The sequence below is a fragment of the Phyllobates terribilis genome, unplaced genomic scaffold (genome assembly GCF_046119375.1).
Source record: "Phyllobates terribilis strain yellow unplaced genomic scaffold, ASM4611937v1 Scaffold_5__5_contigs__length_657084704, whole genome shotgun sequence".
Taxonomy (NCBI): domain Eukaryota; kingdom Metazoa; phylum Chordata; class Amphibia; order Anura; family Dendrobatidae; genus Phyllobates; species Phyllobates terribilis.
The window spans coordinates 429,223,002-429,248,479 of record NW_027362765.1 but is presented as its reverse complement, the minus strand read 5'-3'; the positions used below and the strand labels follow the sequence as shown (position 1 = coordinate 429,248,479).

Sequence of the window (25,478 nt, the reverse complement as noted above, 5' to 3'; positions counted from 1 at the left end):
CCGATTGGAGGTTTTTGCTTTTAGATAAATATTTTAACAATTGTCCAAAAAAAAAAAAAAAAAATGCAAGAAATGAAAAATTAGCCAAAAAAGGAATAGACAGAACATGAATCCCTCACCGGCACAACGATGACACCGAATTCAGACGACTGTGAAACACGATCCAAGTACAGACTGGCCACATGTCTCCTGACCCAAACTCAGTAGCCCTGTAGGCATGTACGAGACTGTTCACTCCGGGTCTGGAGACCCGCAAGCTCGACCAGACACCACGGCTCGTTCTCGAACTATGTTTCACGAACGTCTGAATGCATTCGTTCTAGTTTTCAATAATTGTGTAAGGTTCACGCCTTTCAGTTGAAGCATAGTGTTACACGCACGCCGCTAGGTTCAGACGGGTTTCATGAATTTGTTGGAATCTTGGGGGAATCGTTACGCAGGGCGACCATAGGCTGCAGCTTCTCTCAGGCACACAATAGATTCAATTGCTGACCAGACACAACTGACGAGAGTCTTTTTCAACAGTTTAACAGTGGAATTTAATCTGAAGCCAGGCCAGTGCAATTCAGGGATATTACAGCAACAATCTTCATTGCAGTACAGTCTGAGTTTCTTGAGCAACCGGCTCCAGTAACAATACAATAGTTTCTTCACAAGGCACAGTATTACAGTCTCTTCAGTAGCACACTTCTATACATACACAACCACAGGCTTTTCCTTCACAAGGACACAATAGTACACAGCATTCTTTATCCTGCATGGAGATGGAGGGGGGAAGGGGGAGGGTTTGATGATGGAGATGATCCCTGTGACACAATTCCTTCCAGTCCTTATCTTCCTGCCTGATAATACTCTGCACTGTTAGTTCAGGGAGTTTATCTGACCTGTGTTTAGTTTCTCTCCTGATCTGAATCATATTCAGTTGCCTTCTGTCAGATCCAGATAACACATCACCTTTCTCTTCTACTTCAGCCAGACTACAATAACATGTTCCCCACAATCCCCCTGGGGCTCTGCTAAAACACTCCCTGTCTCCTGTGACTGTGTTAACCCTTCTAGTTGCTGGACGCTTCTGAAGCAACAGCACTACTTCTTAATGTCACAATAGCTCTACCAATCAACATGATTTTATTGCTTTAAAGCAAAGTATACTAGAGATAAAAAAAGCACCATAGTAAAAGTACATACCGTATGTTCAGAACAATGAGGTGGTTGATAAAGGTGGACAATTGCTGCTGTGCTCATCAGGGCTGGGTGGATAAAGGCACAGCATTTGGAAACATTTGATTTTACAAAGATGCCGTTTGCAGGGCAGGACTTCTGTCATTCATCTACTCGCTGTATCCCACTGGTATGCAAGTAGTGCAGGATATAAGAAATGTAAACATTCATGCAGTGGCAAGCAGCGGAATGAAGAAAAAGCAAAGATGATTGGTATTGTTTGATTTCTTTTATTCAGATAAATTGATTGCATTTTGGCCTATCATAGAATGTTAGAGTTGGAAGGGACCTCCAGGGTCCTCGTGTCCAACCCCTGCTCAATGCAGGATTCACTAATCCATCTCAGACAGATGTCTGTCCAGCCTCTGTTTGAAGACTTCCACTGAAGGAGAACTCACCACCTCTCGTGGCCGCCTGTTCCACTCATTGATCACCCTCACTGTCAAGAATTTTTTTCTAATATCTAATCTGTATCTTCTCCCTTTGTTTCATTCCATTGCTTCTCGTGTTTCCATGTGCAAATGAGAATAAGGATTATCCCTCTTATACTGTAACATCCCTTCAGATATTTGGAGACAGCTATCAAGTCTCCTCTCAGCATTCTTTTTTGCAAGCTAAACATTCCCAGATCCTTTAACAGTGAAACATAGGACATAGTTTGCAGTCTGCTCACCATCCTGGTAGCTCTTCTCTGAACTTGCTCCAGTTTTTCAATGTTTTTTTTTTTTTTTTTTTTATGAATCCATTTCTTAGACAAATGGAATGACTAGATCTATTTGAAAAAGGGGTTTCAATCCTAAAACACAATCAATTGATATGAATAACATAGATTCAGTCATCTGTGAAACAGAATACGAGTATAAGCAATAATGTCTGATTCTAATTCAGGCCTCCTGACCCACGGCCCGTCTATACATCACAGTCCGCTCCCGGGACAATGTTTCACATGAGAATGTATTGGTTCTAGTTTTGTAAGTTCATCTATTTGTTTGAAGAAGAGGTTTATACCCTGAAACGCATCTCAATTGATCAGGATAAAAGAATCAGATATCAAACATACCAATGGTCTTTACTTTTTCTACTTCCCGATACACGGCTTTACAGTTTGCAAAGAATGAATCTAAATTGAGTAACATTGGAAATATATTGCATCACTCATAGAGGCTGTGTTTAGCTGTATTAAAAAGGGGTTAGTCCACCATATAAGCGCATCACCTATCCACAGGACGGAGCTCTGCAGTGCCCGCTCTGAATGGAGCAATGGTCGAGGAGACCGATGCAAGCATATAGCCACGTACAGCAGTGCTGAATCGGGGCACAGAAGCTATAACTGACAACACACAGTGGGGAAAATAAGTAATTGATACACTGCCAGTTTTTCAAGTTTTCCCACCTATAAAGTATGGAGAGGTCTGTAATTCTTATCGTAGGTACACTTCAACTGTGAGAGACAGAGTCTAAAAATGAAAACCAGAAAATCACATTGTATGATTTTTACATATTTCATGCAATAAAATATTTGATAACCTACCAACCAGCAAGAATTCTGGCTCTTACAGACATGTTCGTTTTTCTTTAAGAAGCCCTCCTACTCTGTACTCATTACCTGTATTAATTGCACCTGTTTGAACTTGTTATTTGTATAAAAGACACCTGTCCACACAATCAATCACACTCCAACCTCCCCACCATGGCCAAGACCAAAGAGCTGTCTAAGGACACCAGTGCCAAAATTGTAGACCTGCACAAGGCTGGGATGGGCTACAGAAGAATAGGCAAGCAGCTTGGTGAGAAGGCAGCAACTGTTGGCACAATTATTAGAAAAGGGAAGAAACACAAGACTACTGTCAGTCTTCCTCAGTCTGGGGCTCCATGCAGGATCTCATCTCATGGGGTAAGGATGACTCTGAGAAGGGTCAGGAATCAGCCCAGAATTACACGGGAGGACCTAGTCAATGAACTGAAGAGAGCTAGGATCAGTCTCAAACACTACCGTTAGTAACACACTACGTTGTCATGGATTAAAATCCTGCAAGACACGCAAGTTCCTCCTGCTCTCGCCAGCACATGCCAGGCTTGTTTGACGTTCGCCAATGACCATCTGGATGAACCAGAGGAGGCATGGGAGAAGGTCATGTGGTCAGATGAGACTAAAATAGAACTTTTTGGTATCAACTCCATTCGCCATGTTTGGAGGAAGAAGGATGAGTACAAAACCAAGAACACCATCCGAACCATGAAGCATCGTGGGGGAAACATACTTTGGGGGTGCTTTTCTGCAAGGGGGACAAGACGACTGCACTGTGTTGAAGGGAGGATGAATGGGGTCATGTATCATGAGACTGAAGCCAACACCCTCCTTCCCTCAGTAAGAGCATTGAAGATGGGTCGTAGCTGGGTCTTCCAGCATGACAGTGACCCGAAACACACAGCCAGGGCAACTAAGGAGTGCTCCGTAAGAAACATTTCAAGGTCCTGGAGTAGCCTAGCCAGTCTCTAGCCCTGAACCCAATAGAAAATCTTTGGAGGGAGCTGAAACTCAATGTTGCCTAGCAACAGCCCCGAAACCTGAAAGATCTGGAGAAGATCTGTATGGAGGAGTGGGCCAAAATTCCTGCTGCAGTGTGTGCAAACTTGGTCAAGAACTACAGGAAATGTCTGACCTCTGTAATTGCAAACAAAGGTTTCTGTATCAAATGTTAAGTTAGGTTTCTCTATTGTATCAAATAATTATTTCATGCAATAAAATGCTAATTATGTAAAAATCATACAATGTGATTTTCTGAATTTTTTTTAGATTCTCTCTCACAGGTGAAGTGTACCTACGATAAAAATTACAGACCTCTCCATTCTTTGCAGCTGGGAAAACTTGCAAAATCGGCAGTGTATTATGTACTTATTTTCCTCAATGTATACCATGGTCGTTTGGTGATTCCAGGACCGGTGTTGTGCAATCAGAGCAGGGAGTCTGGCGGCAGTCAGCTTCCCAGTCTAATGGCAGAAAATGACACCAATCTGAAAGGTTTCTCTCCTTCTTTGGATCAAGCTCTTGATATTTTGCACAGTAAAAATAATGATAATGCACTGTGCCCGAGATGATACTTTATAAACTGAAGTACCAAGAAAACCAGAAACAAAATGACCTGTAGGTGAAACATGTCAACTCAGTTTCAGACTCTGAGGCTGTTGAGCTCCGCTCAGGAGAGCCGTGGCCAGTCCAGACATGTCCATTATTTGGACAGTCAATATCAGACAAGTAAAACCAGCCTTAAAAGCAGAATAAACATCTTTAAGATGTAACTTTTTCCAAATGTTTGCAACATTTCGGTGCTCAGTTTTTCACAAACTTAATATTGACCAAAATTTACCACAGAAAGTAAAATGTGTGACAAAAACATAATCGGAGAATCACTTGGATGAGTATAAGCATTAAATGGTTATTTTCAAGTTGTCTCTGGAGCAGCTCACACCACTCCAGTCTCCTTACTTCCTAATTCTTAGCAAGGCAGGCTCTCTTCTTTGAGTGATAGTTCCGGTGAGCAGCAGAGCTGTAGTATTAGTAAAACTATAAATCTCAGCACTAGTTGTTCTGTAACACATTCAGCTATCAGCAGTTTGTTTTGGAGTCCAATTTGTTATCTCTATATGCAAATACAGTGATGATAATGCATATAAAAATGCACACAGTTCAAGACCGTAAGTCCTGAGGCTGGTTGTAGAGGATTGCGATTAAACAGAACTGGTAACAGCAGCTTGTCAGGAGCTGAGAGAGGGGTGGGGGTGAGATGTTTAGAAATCAAGGGGCTGGGGGGGCGTGGCCTAGCCAGGGATGTAAGCGGACGTGTTCTGGTGCTCTCCCGCCGACCGTCGCTGTGTGCGCCGACCCGGTGTACCGCTGAGCCCTTCAGACACCGCCAGATCCTGTGAGAGGCTCTCCTGCCGCCCTGGGGAGCGTTTCTGTCAAGCAGGAAAGAAGCAATGACCCGCACCAGGCAGTGAGATCCTGGCCCTGGTAGAGGGGGATGGGGCCAAGATGGCGCTGAGACTCAGGAGGAGGCGGCCAGAGAAAATGCTGCGTGCTCCAGGAGGATGTCGGCTGCTGCGCGCCTTGAGAGGTTTGCAAGGGTGGAAGTGGGTGAGCACAGAAAGGGGGGCTGGGGCAGAAGATGTTATGGAAGATCAGGAGAATACTGTGGGTAAAGGAGAATGTGAGGCTGATTGCTCTGGAGATGTGGTCCAGGACAAAAATATGGAGTCTACTGCTGACCCTATTGTGGAGGAACCCACTCTGAAGGATGTGTTCACTGTGGTGTCATATTGCAAACAGGCGCTTACAAAGTTGTCAAAGCAAGTTATGGGTGTACAAACAGAAATTACTAACATTAAAGCTGCCATGCAGAAAGCTGACATCCGCACAGGAGAGGTAGAGGAAAGAGTGAGCACTGCTGAGGACACTATAATATCTTTACAAACTGTTCAGAAAAAGCTGGACAAGCAATTAACAGATGTCATTGCTAAAAATGATGACTTGGAAAACAGGTCACGACGCAATAATGTCAGGATAGTGGGGGTCCTGGAAAAAGCAGAGGGATCAAACCCTACTGAGTTTATTGAGAACTGGCTGATGGAAAAATTTGGAGTTGATAAACTATAAAAGGTCTTTGTTGTAGAGCGAGCTCACAGAGTCCCACTGAGACCCCAGCCTCCAGGAGCAGCTCCCCGGGCCATGCTGGCGAGGCTCTTAAATTACAGGGACAGAGACACTATCTTACGTACGGCAAGAAAGATCAAGGATTTAACAATTGATGGACAAGACATCTCGTTCTACTCAGATTATTCACCCACGGTGCAAGGAATGCGCATGAATTATAGAGATGTAAAGAAAAAACTGAGAGACATGGGACTTGCGTATTCTGTGATGTATCAGGCTAAGCTGAGACTGGTTGCACTGGGTAGAGTACACTTTCTGCAATCTCCAGAAGAAGCATTGGACTGGATTGAAAAGAATTCTAGACGAGTGCGAGAGCACAAGGACAGCTGAAGAGAGGCAGATTGTGTTTTTGTGAATGTGATTTATAATTATCCTTTGCTATCCTTTTTCGGTTGCATTTAACTACTTGTTACAGGATATAAGTCTGCTCATGGACTGGAGCGGCGTACTGGTGGTGCATACAGTTTATATACGTTTTATATACTATGTTTTTCATAAGGCGGGAGAGACCTTTGGGAAGATAGTTGGTGGAATAGGCCGATTTCATTCACCCACTCTCGGATGGGGAGAGAATGGAACGACAAATTTGGAGGTAGATTGGAGGAGATAGGGGCGGTCAGAGGAGTTTTGGTTTGGGGTATGGGGAGAGGGGGTGTTGGATGTGGGGGTGGGGTGGGGACGGACGGCATGGGGGACATATTATGATGTGGTCATATACACAGAAGTTGAATCTGATAAACAATGGCGGGTATGGTTAAGGTGTTAAGCTGGAACATAAGTGGTTTGGCAGACCGTAAGAGATGGGCTATTGTTCTCCAAAATATTATGGCCCAGAGGCCTTCCATTATCTGCCTCATAGTGACACAGCTGACGAGGGACAAAATTGGGCTCCTGGCGAGGAAATGGGTTCAAAAAGCATACCACTCTACTTATTCTGCATATGCGAGAGGGGTTTACATTTTGGTGCATGTGGGGACTCCATTTGAGGAGGTTGAGGTTAAAATAGATAAAGATGGACAGTACGTTTTTCTAGTCAGCAGACTTTATGGCAAATTATATAGTGTGGTGGCAGTGTATTTCCCACCGCCATTTACTGGGACAAAACTGCAAGAGATTATAGAATTTACGAGGCATTGGACAGGGACCCCTGTGTTACTGATTAGAGATGTTAACAATATAATGAATAAAATTTGGGACAAAACTAGTAGGCAACCGGGAAGAAATGACGGAGAGGAGGAGACACCCTTTGCTAAATATGTGTCAGAGGTGGGCCTGATAGATTTGTGGAGAGTGAGACATAAGGAAGTGAAGACATATTCATGTTACTCATCGACACACGGCTCTATGTCTAGAATAGACTTAGCCTTGGGAAATGAGTTGGTTAACCAAAACATCGCTCATATTGATTATTTGCCTAGGATACTCTCTGATCATAGTCCTTTGCTGGTGGAACTGAGGTCCGGTATGTGTGGGAATGGTGGACGGAAAGAGTGGAAGGTTCACCCTGTATGGCTGGAAACGGTAGATATTCGGAAAATAGCAGGAGAGGTGGAGGAATTCTTCCAGGAAAATATGGGAAGTACAGCCATAGGAACTGTATGGGACACAATGAAGGCTTATGCTAGGGGTTTGCTGATCTGAGATATCTCCAGATGTAAAAGTCAGAACAGATTGGAGGAAAGAGAGGCATTGGCTGCGCTGAAGGGGGCAGAGGAGGAGTTGGTGCTTAATCCCACTGTAGAGGCGCAACAGAACATGAAGGAAGCTCAAAAAAAGGTGGATAAAATATTTCTGGCCAATGGGGAAAAGAAGAGGGAATTTCAAAAAAATTGCCTTTTATGAAGAGGGTGAAAAAGTTGGTCACTTGTTGTCTGTTATGTTGAGGGGCATTCAGTTATCTAGGCTTAGTGAGGAGGCTAGGGATAGCTTGGAGGGCCCCCTGACGGTAGAGGAAATGGAGGAAGCTTTGGCTTCAATGGCAAATAATAAAGCCCCAGGTGCAGATGGTTTACCGACAGAATTCTATGAACATCGTAGAGATGTACTATTACCAAAATTAAAAGATGAGTTTTTGGCGGCTCTGGAGGTGGGAGAATTACCGGAGTCAATGCGGGAGGCTACGGTGGTGGTTCTGCCCAAGGCAGATAAGGACCGGACACAGCCAGATTCTTATAGACCCATATCCTTATTACCAGCTGATATTAAAATTTTAGCTAAAGTAACGTCTAACCGATTGAGCCGGGTGGTCTCTGGTGTTGTTCACACGGATCAGTCAGGATTTATGCCGGATAGATCGACGGCCATTAACTTGAGGCGGCTATTCCTTAATATGCAATTGGCCGCTGATAATGCTGGGCATAGAGTCGTGGTCTCATTAGACACAAGGAAAGCCTTTGATAGTGTGGAGTGGCGTGTTCTCCAGTTGATGGGAATTGGTACTTTTTTTTGGCATGGATAAAATTATTATATACACTTCCGGTGGCTAGATTGAGAGTAAATGGGGAGCGGTCAGATAAATTTGATTTGACTAGAGGAACTAGACAGGGCTGTCCCCTCTCTCCGTTGTTATTTGCTCTGGCTATAGAGCCGTTGGCTGCTGTACTGAGACAGTTAGACGTGGTGAGGAGATTCCGGTATGGTGTAGCGGAGGAGAAGATAGCGCTGTACGCAGATGATATTTTATTATTCTTACAAGACCCTCAGATTTCATTACATGGATCAATAGCTATTATCAATAGATTTGGTCTATTATTTGGGTTACAAATTAATTGGGATAAATCTCATATTATGGAAATAGACTCCCTGAATAGTTTAGATGTTGAACAGGTGGAGCGTACACAACTCAAGTTGGTACGAGAATTTAAGTATCTTGGAATTACAATAACATTACCAGTAAAGGAGTAACTTCAGTTGAATGTATACCCGATACTGGGGAAATTAAAGGATAAAGCATCTACATGGAGCAAAATGCGCCTCTCAGTGGTGGGACGCACTAATCTTCTTAAAATGGTGCCGATGCCCAAATTGTTGTACGTTTTACATAACTCCCCTGTGTGGATTCCTCAGCCGGTGTTTCAGCGCATTAATGCAATATTTAGAGATCTGGTCTGGGGTGGAGGGCAGCCTAGGATTAAGCTGGAGACTCTCCAGAGGCCGAAGGAGGAGGGGGGTCTCGCTCTACCAAACCCATGGGTATATTTTTTGGCAGCACAGTCCCAGCATATTAGAGGGTGGGCGCAGAGGGCAGTGAAGGGGACTATTCAGGCGGTTCTGGAACTTCATCTTAAAAAAAGTCCATTGGTAATGGGTCTAGAAACGGGACTTTTTGGGAGGATGGGCAAGTCATACCCGACCTGTGGCCTAGTTCATAAATTGTGGACAAGGGTGAAGAAGATCAGAGGCATAGTGGGGCTGACAATGTGTACTCCTATTTGGGATAATGAAAACCTATGTGAATTTTACAAAATAAGAGCTGAGAGGCTGGGTGGTAAAGGGTATACAATATATCTACCAATTGATAGATAATCAAAGTATCAAAACCCTAGAGATGCTGAAAGAGGAATTTCACTTATCGGACCGACACAGCTATCAGTATACACAGGTTAAACATGCGTTTATTAAACAAGGGAAAATTAGGAACCTATCTGTTCAAAGGGATATCGTTATTGATTGTATTTGTATGGGGGGGATGTACAACAGGCGTCATATCTACGGTGTATGCGGATCTGCTTCACACCTTTCTACTGAATTATCCTGTTTTGGCTAAGGGAAAGTGGGAAGCAGATGTTGGTACCATTGAGGATGACAAATGGGAATCCATATTACAATATATCCTCAAGTTGTCTCTAAGTGAACCCGCCAGAATGTCCCAACTACTTCTTATTCACAGAGCATATAGGTCGCCTGATTTTTTGTTCAGGATAGGAGTACGGGAGACCTCGGATTGCCCGAGATGTGGGTCAGAAGCGGTCGATGTACTACATGTTATGTGGAGTTGCCCAAAACTTGCAAGCTATTGGTCTGAAGTAGTTGCCCTAATTGAAGTACGTTATCACTGTATAATTCCTAGAAATCCAATAGTTTGCTTGTGGGGAATGATATCGCAAAATTGGCAATTGCCAGACTATTATATGCAGCTAGAAAGGTAATAGCAAGGTATTGGGTGCGAATTGAACCTCCCTCTAAGCAAGAGTATATAAGACAGGTGGATTATTTGGTACGGATGGAGGAGAAAATTTATTTTAAAAGGAAAAAAGCCAAACTCTGTGACAACCTATGGGCACCATGGAAGATGTGATTAATGCTATTGGAGGGTAGACTCCGGTGAATACACTACGAAATGTATTGAAATGGTTATAGGATGTTTTGTGGGATATTGGATCATATCTTATATAACGACTAGGGATTATTGCCGTCTGTTAAAGGGGAGGTGGGTTGAGGGTGGGGTTCTTTTTGCTAATAAGAAAATGGAAAATTGTTATACTGAAGTTGTATTTCATTATTGTTTTTTGTAAATGAATAAAAATTTATCTGATTTAAAAAAAAAAAAAAAATTAATGGGCTGGATAGTTAACTCCTCTCTTGGAATGTACTTTCTGAGCCTTCTCGGCCAGGGACTGGGCAGGCTCTAGTAGCTGAGCTCTATGAAAATCAGCTGTACACTATGTAAGATAGAAGCTCTCATTGCAGCAGAATGACAAAATAGAAAAGGCAACTCAGTTACAATCTAGCTTATTTTCATGCTGTCCTTCTAATTAAAGCAATTTAAGAACACCCCTTTAATGAATTCTAAAGTGACATGTCAGGTGTGAAAAATGGGGCTGTGTCTAAAGGCCATAACTTGATATATTTATGACCACCACACAGACATCATTAGACAACCTTTATTATATAGCATTTCTCATAACACCAATCTTCATTTTACAGTTCAGAATGAATATTACTGGCACCGAAATTAAAAAATATAGCAAAACACAAAAATAGAAAAATAAGACAACTGAAAAGATAAAAAGAAAATAAAAGTGCAATGTTATAAGTTAAGCAGACAGTTCATCATATTACATATATCATAGACTAATATATCGAAGAAATCAGTGCATGGGAAGAAAAACTTGTTCTTTCAAGCCTGTAATAAATGGATATGCTTTATTAGGTGTAAGTGCAAAATGGCAGCCAGGTCTTAGTTATGTCAGTTCAATTAACTCCAGATTTGCCAAGGCAGGTCAACCAGTGTAGACAGTACATGTAAAAAAAAAAAACCCAAGACAATCCATTGCAATATTTAGACATTACAACGAATGACCTTGACGACCAATCAGAGCTGGATAATCTCAACCGTACAATATGTGGTTATCAATGTATGAACGGCGATGACCTATTGTAAGACCGTAGCGACTGCAGGTGTAACATGTACATGAAATAAAAATACACCACACAAGGTTATAAAAAGGAGTGTATAAGGGACGAGCCCTCCGCCACAAATTAGTCAGGTCGGTTGTAACAGGAGGACTTCTTCAGCTGGTGCAGAAATCGATGTGAGCCAGGAGCTCCCGGTGCTGGCTGGTGGGGTACACCACGCGACATCGGGGGCACTCTAGGAAGCTCTCGTCCAAGAGACTTTTATGCTTGGGTGACGGCTGCTCCTCTCGCAGGGTCAGCTTGTCATTGAAGTCAGAAGGAAAGTTGCAAGATGAGTCCACAAAGTAGATGTCCCTTTTCTGTCGGTAAGAGATGAGACATTATGGCAATGCATAGAAAACATACTGGTTTATTGCTCCTGTTTAGACTGGTAGAAAGACATTTTGAAGCTATAAATCTCCAAAAACTTGTTCTGTAGAAAGAAATATTAACAGAGAACCTATAAAGGGGTTATATACATATGTTCTGCAGTATTCTCTAAATGTGAAGTTTGCCAAGAAAATCAATCTGTAAGTGCCAATCTCATGTTTTTGGTATCTGTGACAAGTCTTCTGGCAGTCAGATCAGAGCCAGACAGAACTGTCATAGGGACATTGATGTGGCTTTAATTGTCATCTTCGCCTGTGTCCACAACTTACCGGACCCCAACTAATATTGGCAGCGAGAAAGTAGACATCCATGAGCAATGATACCTAAAATACATTCATTGAGAACGCCCTCTCTCGTACTTGGACTTTTTAATGTATCATCAGAAAATTATCTGTTGTTCAGATCAGGTTTTCGAGCTAAATGCATTTTTTAAAAATATTTGGGTACATTTTTTGTTTATTTTACATATCACGATCTGCATTAAACAAAATGAAAAAATATTAGAAATCTTGCAGTTTTCACACTGGGGCTATGGCAGACTATTACTAATAGTTATTTACAAAAGCCCTTTCATAAGTCTCATTATCATTAGAGACAGGATTACAATGACAGGTAACCTCTATACACAGCTGGTAACACAATAGGCAGTGTCACAGCTCACCCCCTTCCCATCACAATGACCTTTGCACACGCTCATTAGATGCTTCAATAGAAAGGATAGGGTCTGAGTCTGTTGCTGCTAATGTTCATGTAAGTTTCCAGAAAGATCAGAAAGTACGAGTCTAAAATTGCTTCGGTGATCGGTGTGAAAACTGCAAGATTTCCATTTCATTTTTTTTTTTTTCAAATTCAGATCATGATATGGGGAAAAAAAAAAAAAAAAAAGTTTAAATTTTTACTAAGCACATTCAACATAAAAATCCCAATGATAGATCAATTTCTGATGAGACATTGCCTTTAAAGACCTGGCAAAGAGAATTTCAGAGAAATCAAATACAAACAATACAAAAAAAATATCTTAACATGGCACCAGGGATTTCTACCATCCTGAAGGACAAGTCTCCCAAAGGTCTCCATCACAAAAACTAAAAATTTTTCAGTGTTTTTAATTATGCATTTTATAACAGATTTAAAACAGGTTTCTTCTTATGGTCTTTGTTAAAGTGTCGATGTCATTTCAATAAACTTTGCATGAATCAATTGTACAAGAAAATATAAAAAAAACTTTGTAATATCAGAAAAATATGCTTCTTTTGGCCCTTTAGGAGCCATTTCTCCTTACATTTTGAACTTCTCATTCACTCTGAAAAAAACAGCTCAGATTACAGAAGAGGAGTGAAGAGCAGACTGAAAAAATAAGCACAGACACACGGATCTTGCCGTTATCTTCCAGTGTTTACTTCAACCCAGAGCTGGATTAGCAGCTACACTGCGCAGTACTTCTGTATAAAATCTTCCCTGTTGCTGCCTGTGTCCTGCATAGACATACACAGGAAAGTAGAAATGACTCATGTCTGTGTGCTGTGTATGGGACACAGTCTCTATCCACTAGCTCAGAGACAACTGAAAATTGAGAGGAAAGCTGGTGAATAATGTAGTATACAAATCTTATAATGACCAGTAACAGTATTATTCCTCATGTACACACACAACTTATTCTGAAAAGTCAAGTTTGTCAACTTTTTAATACATTACTATTACTTTAAATTAAATATACGCCTCAGTGCTTGTTAAACGTTATGAAAATTGCTGCAAAACTTTGTATGTGAATCCAGCCCGAACAATATCTACATACTCCTAGCCTATAAATATTGGACTCACCGCCGGCTCCAGCTTGGTGATCTGCTCCCGGGTTTTCCTCAGCTCTTTTAGTACTTTATTCAGCTGCTGTTGTACATTTTGTTGGTCGATCTTCCCGTTTTCTAAATCAGAAGTGCACCGCTGAATCTGAGAACACAAGGAGGCATTAACTAATATTACCTACCAATAAAAGATGACTGATGAGACCGAGATTTACTATGTAGTTATATAGTTATAGATACGAGGCTCTTCTCACAAAGAACAAGACCCGTCACTGTAGCTTTAATGCGGAGAAGATTGCTGGAAGTTACAGGCCGATAGCCCGAGGCTGCTGTTATACTACCAAGCAAAACACCGTTTCAAGCCCGGTAAATCGTATTGATGTACAATTTGTGACTTTATTGGTGGTCTCTACATCACATGAGGACCTCTGCAAAAAAGTAAACATAAGTAAATGAAGGAACCCTCTGACCAAAGTTTGTTCCACATTTGGACTATGCAAGGATGTGAATTTATGTCCATGCAGGCAGGATTGCAGCCACAGGGTTCTGGACTGAGCATTTCTCATCAGAAATTATAGACATTAACCCCTGTATCCCCGAGGGTGGTTTGCACGTTAATGACTGGGCCAATTTTTACAATTCTGACCACTGTCACTTTATGAGGTAATTACTCTGGAACGCTTCAATGGATCCCCCTGATTCTGAGACTGTTTTTTCGTGACATATTGTACTTCATGATTGTGGTAAAATTTCTTCGATATCACTTGCGTTTATTTGTGAAAAAAATAAATAAATAATCGGAAATTTGGAGAAAATTTAGCAATTTTCAAAATTTGAATAATCATGCCCTTAAATCAGAGGGATATGTCACACAAAATAGTTAATAAATAACATTTCCCACATGTCTACTTTATATGAGCATCATTTTGGAACCCAATTTTTTTTGGGTTGGAAGTTATAAGGGTTAAAAGTTGACCAGCGATTTCTCATTTTTCCAACAAGAATGACAAAACCATTTTTTTTTTTTTAAATCAGGGACCACATCACATTTGAAGTGACTTTGAGGGGCCTTTATGACAGAAAATACCCAAAAGTGACACCATTCTAAAAAAGGCACCCATCAAGGTGCTCAAAAGCACATTTAAGAAGTTTTGGAATGTGGAAGAAAAAAAAAAATGAACATTTATTTTTTTTTTCACAAAAAGTCATAAGTTACTTACCGGTAACGGGATTTTTCGGAGACCATGACAGCACCACGAGAGAGCGGATCCGCCCACCAAGGACAGGAAACCTACAGGCTTAAAAGGGACGGCCCTCTCTCTCGCCTCAGTTTGGATTACAGAGCATTGAGAGGACCACCAGGTTAGTATACATAGCAAACAATCATAAAAATAATATATTTTTTATACAACACTACTAAGTGAGAAAATTTAAATTAATAAATGAGGAGTGCTCCCATAAAGTGAAGGGAGGGAATATAAGGGTGCTGTCATGGTCTCCGAAAAATCCTGTTACCAGTAAGTAACTTATGACTATCGGTCGACCATGACAGCACCACGAGAGAATTGCAGATATGAAGAAGTCTAGGGAGGGACCACAGCCTGGAGTACCCTTCTCCCAAATGTGAGGTCAGATGAAACACCCAAATCCAGTCTATAGTGCCTATAGAAGGTAGATGGAGAAGACCAGGTAGCAGCCTTACATAAGTCTTCCATCGAGACACCCGTCTTCTCCACCCACGAGGTCGCCACTGCTCGGGTAGAGTGAGCCTTCAACCCCTGTGGCGCTTCCTCACCGCTGGAGACATAGGCTAGAGTAATCGCTTCCCTGATCCACCTAGCTATGGTGGACTTAGCAACCTTAAGCCCCTTTCTAACCCCTTGGTAGGAGATAAACAAGGAACTATCTTTCCTGAAAGCCTGGGTGACCGAAAGGTACCTAATCACACATCTTCTTACATCTAAGGTATGGAATTCGGCCTCTTTTTGGTTACTTGGATTAGGACAGAACAAGGGTAGGATTATTTCTTGGAGTCTATGGAAACAGGAAGCTATATTAGGGAGATATGCTGGGTCAGTTCTAAGAATTATTCTATCATCCAGGATCTGAGTGAAAGGTGAAGCTGAAGACAGAGCCTGGATATCGCTAACCCTTCTAGCTGATGTTAGAGCTATTAGAAGCGCTGTTTTAAGGGAGATGCAATTAAGGGATGCTGAATCTATTGGTTCAAAGGGTGAACCAGTTAATGCTTTTAGAACAAAATTTAGATCCCAGGGTACTAAATTGCTTTTGATAACAGGCCTGGATCTAAACACAGCTTTTATAAAGCGAGAAATGCAGTAATTTTTCTGCCAAGTCACAAGTTATATAGGGCACCCTAAAGCAGAGACTTGGACTTTAAGGGTACTTGTTGCCAACCCCAACTCGAGGCCCTTTTGTAAAAACTCTAAAATTTTACCAATTGGCGCCCCCTCACCAACTGTAGAACCAGAGAAAGATAAAAATTTCTTCAAAGTTCTAGCGTAAATCCTGGTAGTGACAGGTTTTCTACTACGCATTAGCGTAGCCACTAGGTCTCAGGAGAATCCTTTGCGTTCTAACAGAGACCTCTCAAGTTCCACACCGTCAAGTGGAGGCCAGGAGCTTGATGATGGAGTATCGGACCCTGGCCGAGGAGATCCGGAATTTCGGGCAGGACCCAAGGATCGGAGATGGACATGTTCCTCAGGCATGAGAACCAGGGCCTCCTAGGCCAAAAGGGGGCAACCAGAAGGACCCTCACCTTGTCCTCTCTGATCTTTCTTAGGACCATGGGAAGAAGATTCAATGGGGGGGGGGGGGGGGGGAGGCATAGGCCAGACTGAAATCCCAAGTTACTTGGAGAGCGTCCACTGCCAGGGGGTTTTCTCTGGGATTTAGGGAGCAAAAGAGCTCTGTCTTTCGATTTAGCCTTGTGGCAAAGAGATCTATCACCGGAAGCCCCCATTTTCAGACTATTTGGGAAAAAATGTCATGCTTTAGTTCCCATTCGCCCTGCCTCAGAGAAAAACAGCTTAAGTAGTCAGCCTTTATGTTTTCTTTTCCGTTGATGTGGAGGGCCGTTAAGGAAAGGAGATGGCATTCCGAAATCTGAAAAAGATGATCCATCACTCTCATCAGTGATCCAGAACGTGTACCCCCCTGATGGTTCACGTAAGCTACAGCTATCCTATTATCTGAAAGGATCTTAACGTTTTTATCACGAAGGAAAGGCAAGAAATGATTAAATCGCTTTATCCACTGCTAGCAGTTCTTTAGTGTTGGAGGAAAGACCCTTTTCGGTGTCTGACCAGGACCCCTGGGCAACCATATCCCCCAAATGGGCCCCCCACCCACGGAAGCTTTCATCGGTTGTAATTATCTTAGTGACTCTAAACACCCAGGGAACTCCTCGTGACAGGTTCGCCTCGTTCACCCATCACAGCAAGGACTCAACAGATCGGGGTGACAAGGACATTCGTGGTATTGTACCCACAGAACCCTGGGAAGGCAAGATGACAGGGTACAAAACAAGGACATCGCAGCTCTAAGGGACATGACCGGGTTTGATAATGCTTTCTCTACTAGAATTTTAACCTTTTGTTTTTTGGCTTCCGGGAGGAAACATATTTGAAGGTCTGAATCCAGCATAAGGCTGTGTTCACACGATGCGTATTTCATGCGTTTCCGCGGCGTTTTTGCAGTTGCGTAAACGCCGCGGAAACGCATGAAAAACGCATGGTAGAAGGGAAGCAATGTTCCCCAATGGAAATCCGCATGTGCTGTGCCCATGATGCGGATTTTTCCGCAGCGTTAACGCTGCGGTCAAAAATCCGCAGCATGTCAATTAATTTTGCGGAAACGCGGCGATTTCGCCGCCATTGACTTGCATTAGAATGCGCCAATTCCGCAAGACAGCATTTGTACTTGCGTAATTGGTGCGTTCTAATGTGCGGATGGTACCCGGGTGTGGAGGAGAGGAGAGTCTCATCCACACCCAGGTACCATTAAAAAAGCTGTAAAAGAAGAATAAAATAAAAAATAAATGTATTCTTACCATCTGTCGGCCCGCACAGCGCTCCCGCTTGGTTCCCGGCACTTGCAGTGAGTTGTAGGACCTGCGGTGACGTCAGAGTCATGTGACGGGTCACGTGACGCTGACGTCGGCAGGTCTTTCAATTCAAAGTTGCCGGCGAGGGAGAACAGATTGAGCGGGACACCGGGGGCCATCGGAGGTAAGTATATACACTCTCTCGGTTCACACTGTATAAATCCATGCTGTTTGCATGGATTTATATAGTGTGACCTAGTTATCAAGCACTTTCCAGGTGATGCTAACATCGCCTGGAAAGCGCTTGTCAATCTGCATGCGGAAACGCATGTGAATCTGCATGTGGATCCGCATGTATTCTGCAGGAAAAACGCATGCACAATCTGCATGCGTTTTTTCTGCCAGGGAGATGCAGAAATGATGCAGAAATTTTCTGCTTCATTTCTGCATCGTGTGCACATACCCTAACACCCAAGAACTGTTGTATTTTTGAAGGCACTACCCTGGACTTTACTAGATTTAGGATCCAGCCCAGACTTTCTAAGATGGAGGATACTAATTTTAGGTGATTATCACATTGGGAGGCTGAGTCTCCAACTATCAAGAAATCATCCAGGTAAGGGATAATTTAAATATTACGTTCCCTAACATGAGCCATGACTTCCGCTATAACCTTAGTAAATACCCTGGGGGCTATGGCCAGACCGAACGGTAAGGCTCTAAACTGGAAATGTTTAATTTCTCCATCTATGATCAAAGCCACCCTAAGGTATTTCTGGAAATCCATATGTATAGGTACATGGTAATAGGTGTCTTTTAGATCTAACACTACCATGTAACAGCCTGAAAAAAGTAACTTTATTGTAGATTTAATGGATTCCATCTTAAAGGTGGGAACTATCAAAAACTTATTAAGGGCTTTAAGGTTAATGATGCACCTAAATGAACTGTCAGGCTTAGAAACCAAAAAGAGGCGAGTAGAATCCTAGCCCCTTTTCTGCTGTCGGGACTTCCACTAGGACCGCTTTATGGACCAAGTCCAGGACTTCTACTTGTAGGGCCGTCTGCTCAAATACTGAGGAACGGTTTGGGGGTCAAGAGGAATCTCCCACGAGGAATCTGCCGAAACTCGAACCTCAGACCCGAACCTACCAGATCAAGGATCCAGTTACTAGCAGAAATTTTTGTCCAGGCAGGAAAGAAGCCCAACAGCCTCCCCCCTACCTGGGCTGCGAGTCATTGACTCGGTTTCCGGGGCCCTCAGTTAGAAGAGCCGAAAAGGAGCCCTCTACCTTTTGGTCTGCGGTCTTCCCATTTCTCCTGACCCTTCTCCTATGGAAAGGACGTTTATAAGCTGGTATAGACAAGCTAGGGAAACCTTTCTTTTTGTCACTAGCTTTATCCAGAAGTTCGTCCAGAATAGGCCCAAAAAGATGCTCTCCTTCACATGGAATAGTACAGAGTCTCGTTTTTGCCTGAATATCACCTGGCCAACATTCCAGCCACAAGGCTCTAAGGGCTGCGTTGGACATGGCGGCTGACCTCGCTGCCAATCTGACTGAATCCGCAGAGGCATCCGCCAGGAACGCCGCTGCCCCCTGTAGGAGTGACATATTTGATAAAATCTCCTTCCTGGGGGTGTTATTTCTCAGATGGGATTCAAGTTGGTCCAACCATATCATTAGGCACCTGGTGGTACAAGTAGCGGCAACTGCTGGCTTTAAGGCCCCCGCAGACGTTTCCCAGGTTCCTTTGAGAAAGGTGTCAGCTTTCCTATCCAAACGGTCATTAAAAGCCCCCATATTGTCAAAGGGGAGAGAGGATCGTCTAGATGCCTTAGCTATAGCTACAACTATTCTTGGGGCTTTCTCCCAGGAGGAAGAAGCTGAGTCTTCAAAGGGGTATTTTCTTTTAAAGAACGGAGGGAGAACACCCTTTCTCTCTGGCCTTTTCCATTCTCTACATATCGAGTCCTGAAGTTTATCGTTAAAGGGAAAACTTCTTTTCCTTTGCCCCAGCCACCTGAACATTACATCCTGGACAGATTTTTCCGGTCTGGCATCTGTAATACCCATGGTTGAACAAATCACTTTAATCAAACCATCAACTCCATTAAGTGGGAAACAATGCTGACCCGCAACACTATCTATCTGAGGAAGTGGATGACGCAGAGGCTGAGTTGTCAGAGTCCAACTCATAAGCAGACGACAGGGAGTCATCAGGGGCTGGGGAGATCTCACGGTCTGTATCCACCTTTCCTTTAATCTTTTTAGAGAGGATTTTACAAATTTCAGACTTGACCAAGGTTTTCAATCCTGAGGTCAAACTAGGGGTCTCCTCTGCTAGCGTCTGATTTATACAGGACTGACAATTTTTTGGGATACGAGTCGGGAAGGACGGTGTTACACAATGCACATTGAAAATGCTTGGTCTTGGAGGTACACTTCTTCCCCTATTAAAAATAGAAGAGGAGAAGGGATACTCCATTACTGAGTGAACTTTCTCGAAGATCACTTACCCAGGCGGCTCAAAGGGCTGGTACCTATTTGGAGGAAGAACCCTTCTCAGCCGGGGGATCATCCCTGGAGGCTGCAGATTCGTCCATCCTGCTGGAGCCGTGATGACTGGACTTAGACGCCGAACCTCGTTTTCCTGAGGACCGGGCATTACCAGTAACACGAGGGTGATGCCCTTTTTGGAGCTCCCCAAACAGCCGCTGAGATGGTGGCGATGGCGGATGCTGAACTTGCTGCTGCTGCTCACTATCAGACTCCATGATAGGGAGAATGAAGCTGGGAAGCCCAAAACAGAGGTGCCTGGGCCAGTTAAATAGCACCTGTTCCACCCTTCCCTCAGCCACCTGATTTAAATCAAATAAATCTTTTTTTTTTTTTTATATATTCCTCCCTTCAGGGACGCCGCCACGGTTAATACCGCACTTACAAGTTAGATGCACGTGACCGGACTTCCGGGTCCCAGTCACGTGACCGCCCCAAGGCGCGGTGACGTCATCGGGCCGCGACTCACAGGAGGAGGCCGGAAGTGCGCGCCTGCACGAGCCCTGCGCCGGGAAGCTTCTGCCGCCGCTCCAGGTAGGCTCTGCTAAACAGACGGGCCTGCTACCCCAGATCGGGGCGCTGCCTCCCGGATATCCAGCGCGCCGACCTCCGCCGGTTGTCGATGGGAATGGCATCCCACCATCATTTTCAGGGCGATGATGGGCTTGCCACCCCAGATAGGGGGGCAGTCCCACTGCAGTCCGGATCAGTCCAGGGGCAGACCCCCCCACAGAAAGGGGCGCAGACCTGGCAGTAGCAGATGATGAAAGGGCTGCCACCCCTGATAGGGGCGCAGCCCACTGCTTATCCGGTGCAAGAATGCTGTGCATTTCCCAGATAGGGGTGCACCCGCATAGCAGACGCTGGAGCTGCCGATCCCAGATAGGGGCGCTGCTCGACAGCTGTCGCCTTCCAGTTCTTCCACGAGCCTGCTATAGGTTCCCTCCATTAAAGACAGGAAACCAAACTGAGGCAAGAGAGAGGGCCACCCCTTTTAAGCCTGTAGGTTTCCTGTCTTTGGTGGGCGGATCTCCTCTCTTGTGGTGCTGTCATGTTCGACCGATAAATGTTACTTTAGATCCCAATTTTTTTATTTTCGCAACAGTAACAGGAAAAAAGGGACCCCAAAATTTGTTGTGCAATTCCTCCTGAGCACGGCGATAGCCCATATGTGGGGAAAAACCACTGTTTTGGGCGCACGGCAGGGCTCAGAAGGGAAGGATCGCCATGTTGCGTTTGGAGAGCCCCTGATGTGCCTAAACAGTGGAAAGCCACCCACAAGTGACTCCATTTTGGAAACTACACTCCTCAAGAATTTTATCAAGGGGTATAGTGAACATTTTGAACCCAGAGGTACGACACAGAATTTGATAACATTAGATCATCATATTGAATAAGTTGTCATTAGTCTTGAGCGCAAGTGCTCGCTACTTGAGTTTGCTTCGGGTACTCTGTATGCACCAAGTATCGCAGGTGCTCAAGTGACATGCTCGAGTCCCCGCCCGTTTCACGGTTATTAGACACCCCCAAAAAAAGAACACGGGGGGATTGCTGGTGCATGGCAGGCAATCCCCGCGAGGTTTTCTTGGCTGTAAAACAGCCGCGAAACATATGGGGCGAAGACTAGAGCATGTCAGTTGAGCAACCGATGCAAACTCTTTACTTTTGAAAAAATCCCAACCCAAGCACAACCCCAACCCAAGTGTTTATTTTTACGCCGTTCCTCGTGATGTATAAGTGATGAGATTACTTTTTTCTTCGGGTCGATGCAATTACAGCGATACCAGATTCATATCGGGTTTTTATGATTGACAGCTGTCAGACACTAAAACTTTTTTTTTTTTTTTTGCAAAGAATAGTTTTTGCCTCGCCATATTTTGAGAGCTATAATTTTTCCATATTTTGATCGACAGTCATGTAAAAGCTTGTTTTTTGCGGGACAAGTTGACGTTTCTATTGGTAACATTTTTGGCTTTCTATGCCAATTTTTGGGAGGCAGAACAAACAAAAAAATTCAGGAATTGTTTTTTTTATGACATTTCGCATGTGGTAAAATTGATAAGGCAGCGTTATTCTTCGGGTCAGTACCTTTACAGTGGTACCACATTTATATATTTTTTTTAAGTTTTGGCGCTTTTACACAAACTATTTTATAGAAAAAAAAAAATGTTTTTCTAACGCTTTATTCTGAGAGCTATAACTTATTTTTCGGCTGATGGAGCTGTATGGCGGCTTGTTTTTTTGCGGGACAAGATGACATTTTCAGGGGTACCATTTTTATTTACATTCGTCTTTTTGATCGGTTTTTATTCTATTTTTTGTTTGGCGGTATGATGATAAAGCATCGTTTTTTGCTCCGTTTTTTTATTTATTTATTTTTACCGTGTTCACTAAAGGGGATAACTAGTGGGACAGTTTTATAGGTCAGGTCGTTCCGGACACGGCGATACTAAATGTGTACTTTTATTGGTTTGTTCGACTTCAACTGTGGCATTTCGGGGGTTAATGTGCCGGGAGTGGTGCTTGACCGCTCCATGTGCTAGCACCGGGTGTCCGATGTGAGAATCAGCTGACACCCATCGGCGATCACGCCCGAACAGCCAGCCTGATTGCCGGTCAATAATAGTATGCCCCTGGTCCAATTGGCCCAGGTCAGTAAGACGTACTATTACTGACCACATCAGAAAGGGGTTAATCTACCAACGCAGACAGTTAAAGGAATCTCTCAGCAGATTTTTGCCATTTAATCTGAAAGCCGCATGATGTAGGGGCAGAGTGCGATCAGTCACTTATTGGTCTACTTGTTGAAGTTCAATAAAAAAAAAAAAAAAAATGTTTTATCAGCAGGAGATGATCACTAAAGGACTACTTGTCTCATGCCATGTAGTCCTCCTGCTCTGTATAACTCCGCCCCATCATTGATTGGCAGCCTATGCACAATCAGTGTTGTGGGCGGGGTTATACAGAGCTCAGCAGTCAGAACTGCCAGATCTGCAGCAATGAAAACAGTGATTTTATAAAAACTGCAGCAAGTAGCCCACTGATACTTTACTAGAATCAGAGTCTCTCAGATTACATAGCAAAAACCTGGTGATAGATTCCCTTTAAAGAGACTCCATTATCTCTCTGGACTTGTCCATTGTAGTAGATACTGAAACTTCCAATAAAATAATAATTCTTAGAACTCTGCTTTGTGATGTTGCCCTTTCATTCCTCATGGAAAATTAGGAATAATCGACAACTGGACTTTATCTTCATATTGTCAACTGGCAATAATGACTTAATACAACAGTATAACAGACGTCAAACTACTACAGCAAAGTTCGAGCCTCGGCAATAGTATCGCCCAGTTTTCTAAATATGCATTCCGCCATCAGATTTTAAATATCCAGAGAAAACATTTTTACCTGATTAGAAAGATCCCAGTTTTTCCCCTTTTCCTCTTCATACTTCTCACGATACAAATCAAGTTCGTCCTTTATCCTCTGCATTTGGTCCTTAAACCGCCTCCGCTCTTCCTCCCGCTGCCCCTTCTCGCTTTCTCGCAGGGCCTTTAAGGTGGCGGATACATTTTCAAGCTCTTTGTTCTTCTCCTCGTGCTGGATTCTCACTGCAGAAAGCTCAGAATTGAGCTGGGCTGTTATCTGTCTTTCTCCTTCAAGGTCCTTTTTTGCAGCGAGCAGAAGCCGGTCGTAGTATTTCTGCTTATCGTCTTTTGCTGAAACCAACAAAAAACAAGGATATAATACGTTACAGTATAAAGAGTCTGAGGACACAACACTATGGAGTACAACGTACGGATTGGGCTCAGGAGCTGAGGCTGCGCCGCACAGGATAGGTGAGCGCTATACAGCCAGCACCTGTCTCTATCAGAAGCCACCAGAGATGGCTCCAATCAGTGCATATGCGACACTGGTGGGGCGTCCATTTGGGCAGCAGTCAGCCTGCCGCAACATGATCATGGCAAGCCGAGGTATTTATTCTGGCTCACCTCCATTTGGGCACTCCTGTGAAGCCCCACCTGGGCTTCATAGGAGACTGATATTAATATATTGCAATTACTCAAATACTTAAAGGGAATCTGTCAGCAGGTTTTCACTATGTAGTCTAAAGACAGCATGCTGTAGGGGTTAAAACACAGATTTCAGTGAAAACTCTCTTATCAGGCTCTGTGGTTTTGTTTGCTTGTAATGATGCTAATAATAATTGTAATGGTAGCACCAGGAGCTTATCATTGCAGGCATGCTAGTCCCACTAGTCCCTCCTGTGATAAGCACCTCACTGCCTATAGGCATTGTATATAACAAGCATGGTGCCGTTCCTCTGTTATTCCGCCTGTAAGTGTACAAATCAGACAGACGAGTGCTGGCAACGCAAGTGCACTTTATGGTCTCGGGAGAAAAGTTGATGCCCCTTCAGACATACAGTCAGTGGACATGTCAGCGGCCACAGTTTTTGTTATATTTCTTTGACGTGAAAAGTCTACAATTAAATACATATTCCTCTTGTTATGCACAAAGAAAAAAAATCCCTATCTTCGCCATGTGAGAATGCATGACTATTCCATAAGTTTTCAATAGGTACCCCCCCCCCCCCACCCAATTGTATACATAAGGGGACCCCAAAATATAGGTGAGGTTCACAGAGAGGAGGTAAAGACCCTGACTAAAATCTAAGAAATATGGCCCCTAGATTATATACATTATAAAATATATTGCGTATGGGGAGCCCATGTATGGGGTAACGAGAAAAGAAAATGACACGTGCACCCTCCTACCTTCTGACTTGCTGTCTTTGGCTTGCTGAGCCTGCTTGGCATTGGCCACTTGTTGCTCCAGGTCAACCATGCGGGCCATTAACCCTTGTACGTACGCCTCTCGCTGCTGGTCGTATACCAACCACTGCCGATTCTTTTCCAGTGCCTACAAAAAGGGAAAAAAATAAAGGCAAATACTAATACGTTAATCTTACACTAAAGATACTGTTGCTAGAGCACTAATCTAAATATATATGGTAGCCAATAGTGAGCATAGATGATACAGGAGTAGCTGAATTAAATGTTTGAGTTTTTTTTTTTTATACTAAATGACTTATTTAATTTTTTCAGTAACATTTTTTTCTTAATAATAATAATAAAAAAAAAAAAAAGTTTAACCCAATATGCCCTCCAGAAGGCCATTTTTTTTTCTATTATGCGGCTTTTCGCTGTAACTTTAATATCCAGAGGAGGTCCAGTTAAAGGTAAAATTGCATTCCACCAGAGCAAAATTCACTGGCAGAGCTGATCTGGGTCTGCTAGGACACCCGACGATCGTATGATCACTGGGACC

The 25,478-nt window shown here is 43.3% G+C and overlaps 1 protein-coding gene across 3 annotated transcripts in view; it reads right to left on the bottom strand.

Moving 5' to 3' along the window:
- Positions 1–10,801: 10,801 nt before the first annotated feature.
- Positions 10,802–25,478, bottom strand: part of CEP55 (centrosomal protein 55) — a 31,247-nt gene continuing 16,570 nt past the window's right edge. For 2 of the 3 annotated variants that reach the window (XM_073685256.1, XM_073685258.1), the window contains 4 exons: positions 24,926–25,070; positions 23,556–23,866; positions 13,541–13,666; positions 10,802–11,649 (listed from right to left, as the gene is read on the bottom strand). In XM_073685256.1, the coding sequence (XP_073541357.1) occupies positions 11,446–11,649; positions 13,541–13,666; positions 23,556–23,866; positions 24,926–25,070 (786 nt within the window). In that variant the 3' untranslated portion in view covers positions 10,802–11,445. Of the gene's footprint in view, positions 11,650–13,540; positions 13,667–14,713; positions 14,847–23,555; positions 23,867–24,925; positions 25,071–25,478 lie in introns of those variants that run through there. The other variant, XM_073685257.1, reaches the window with a different exon arrangement.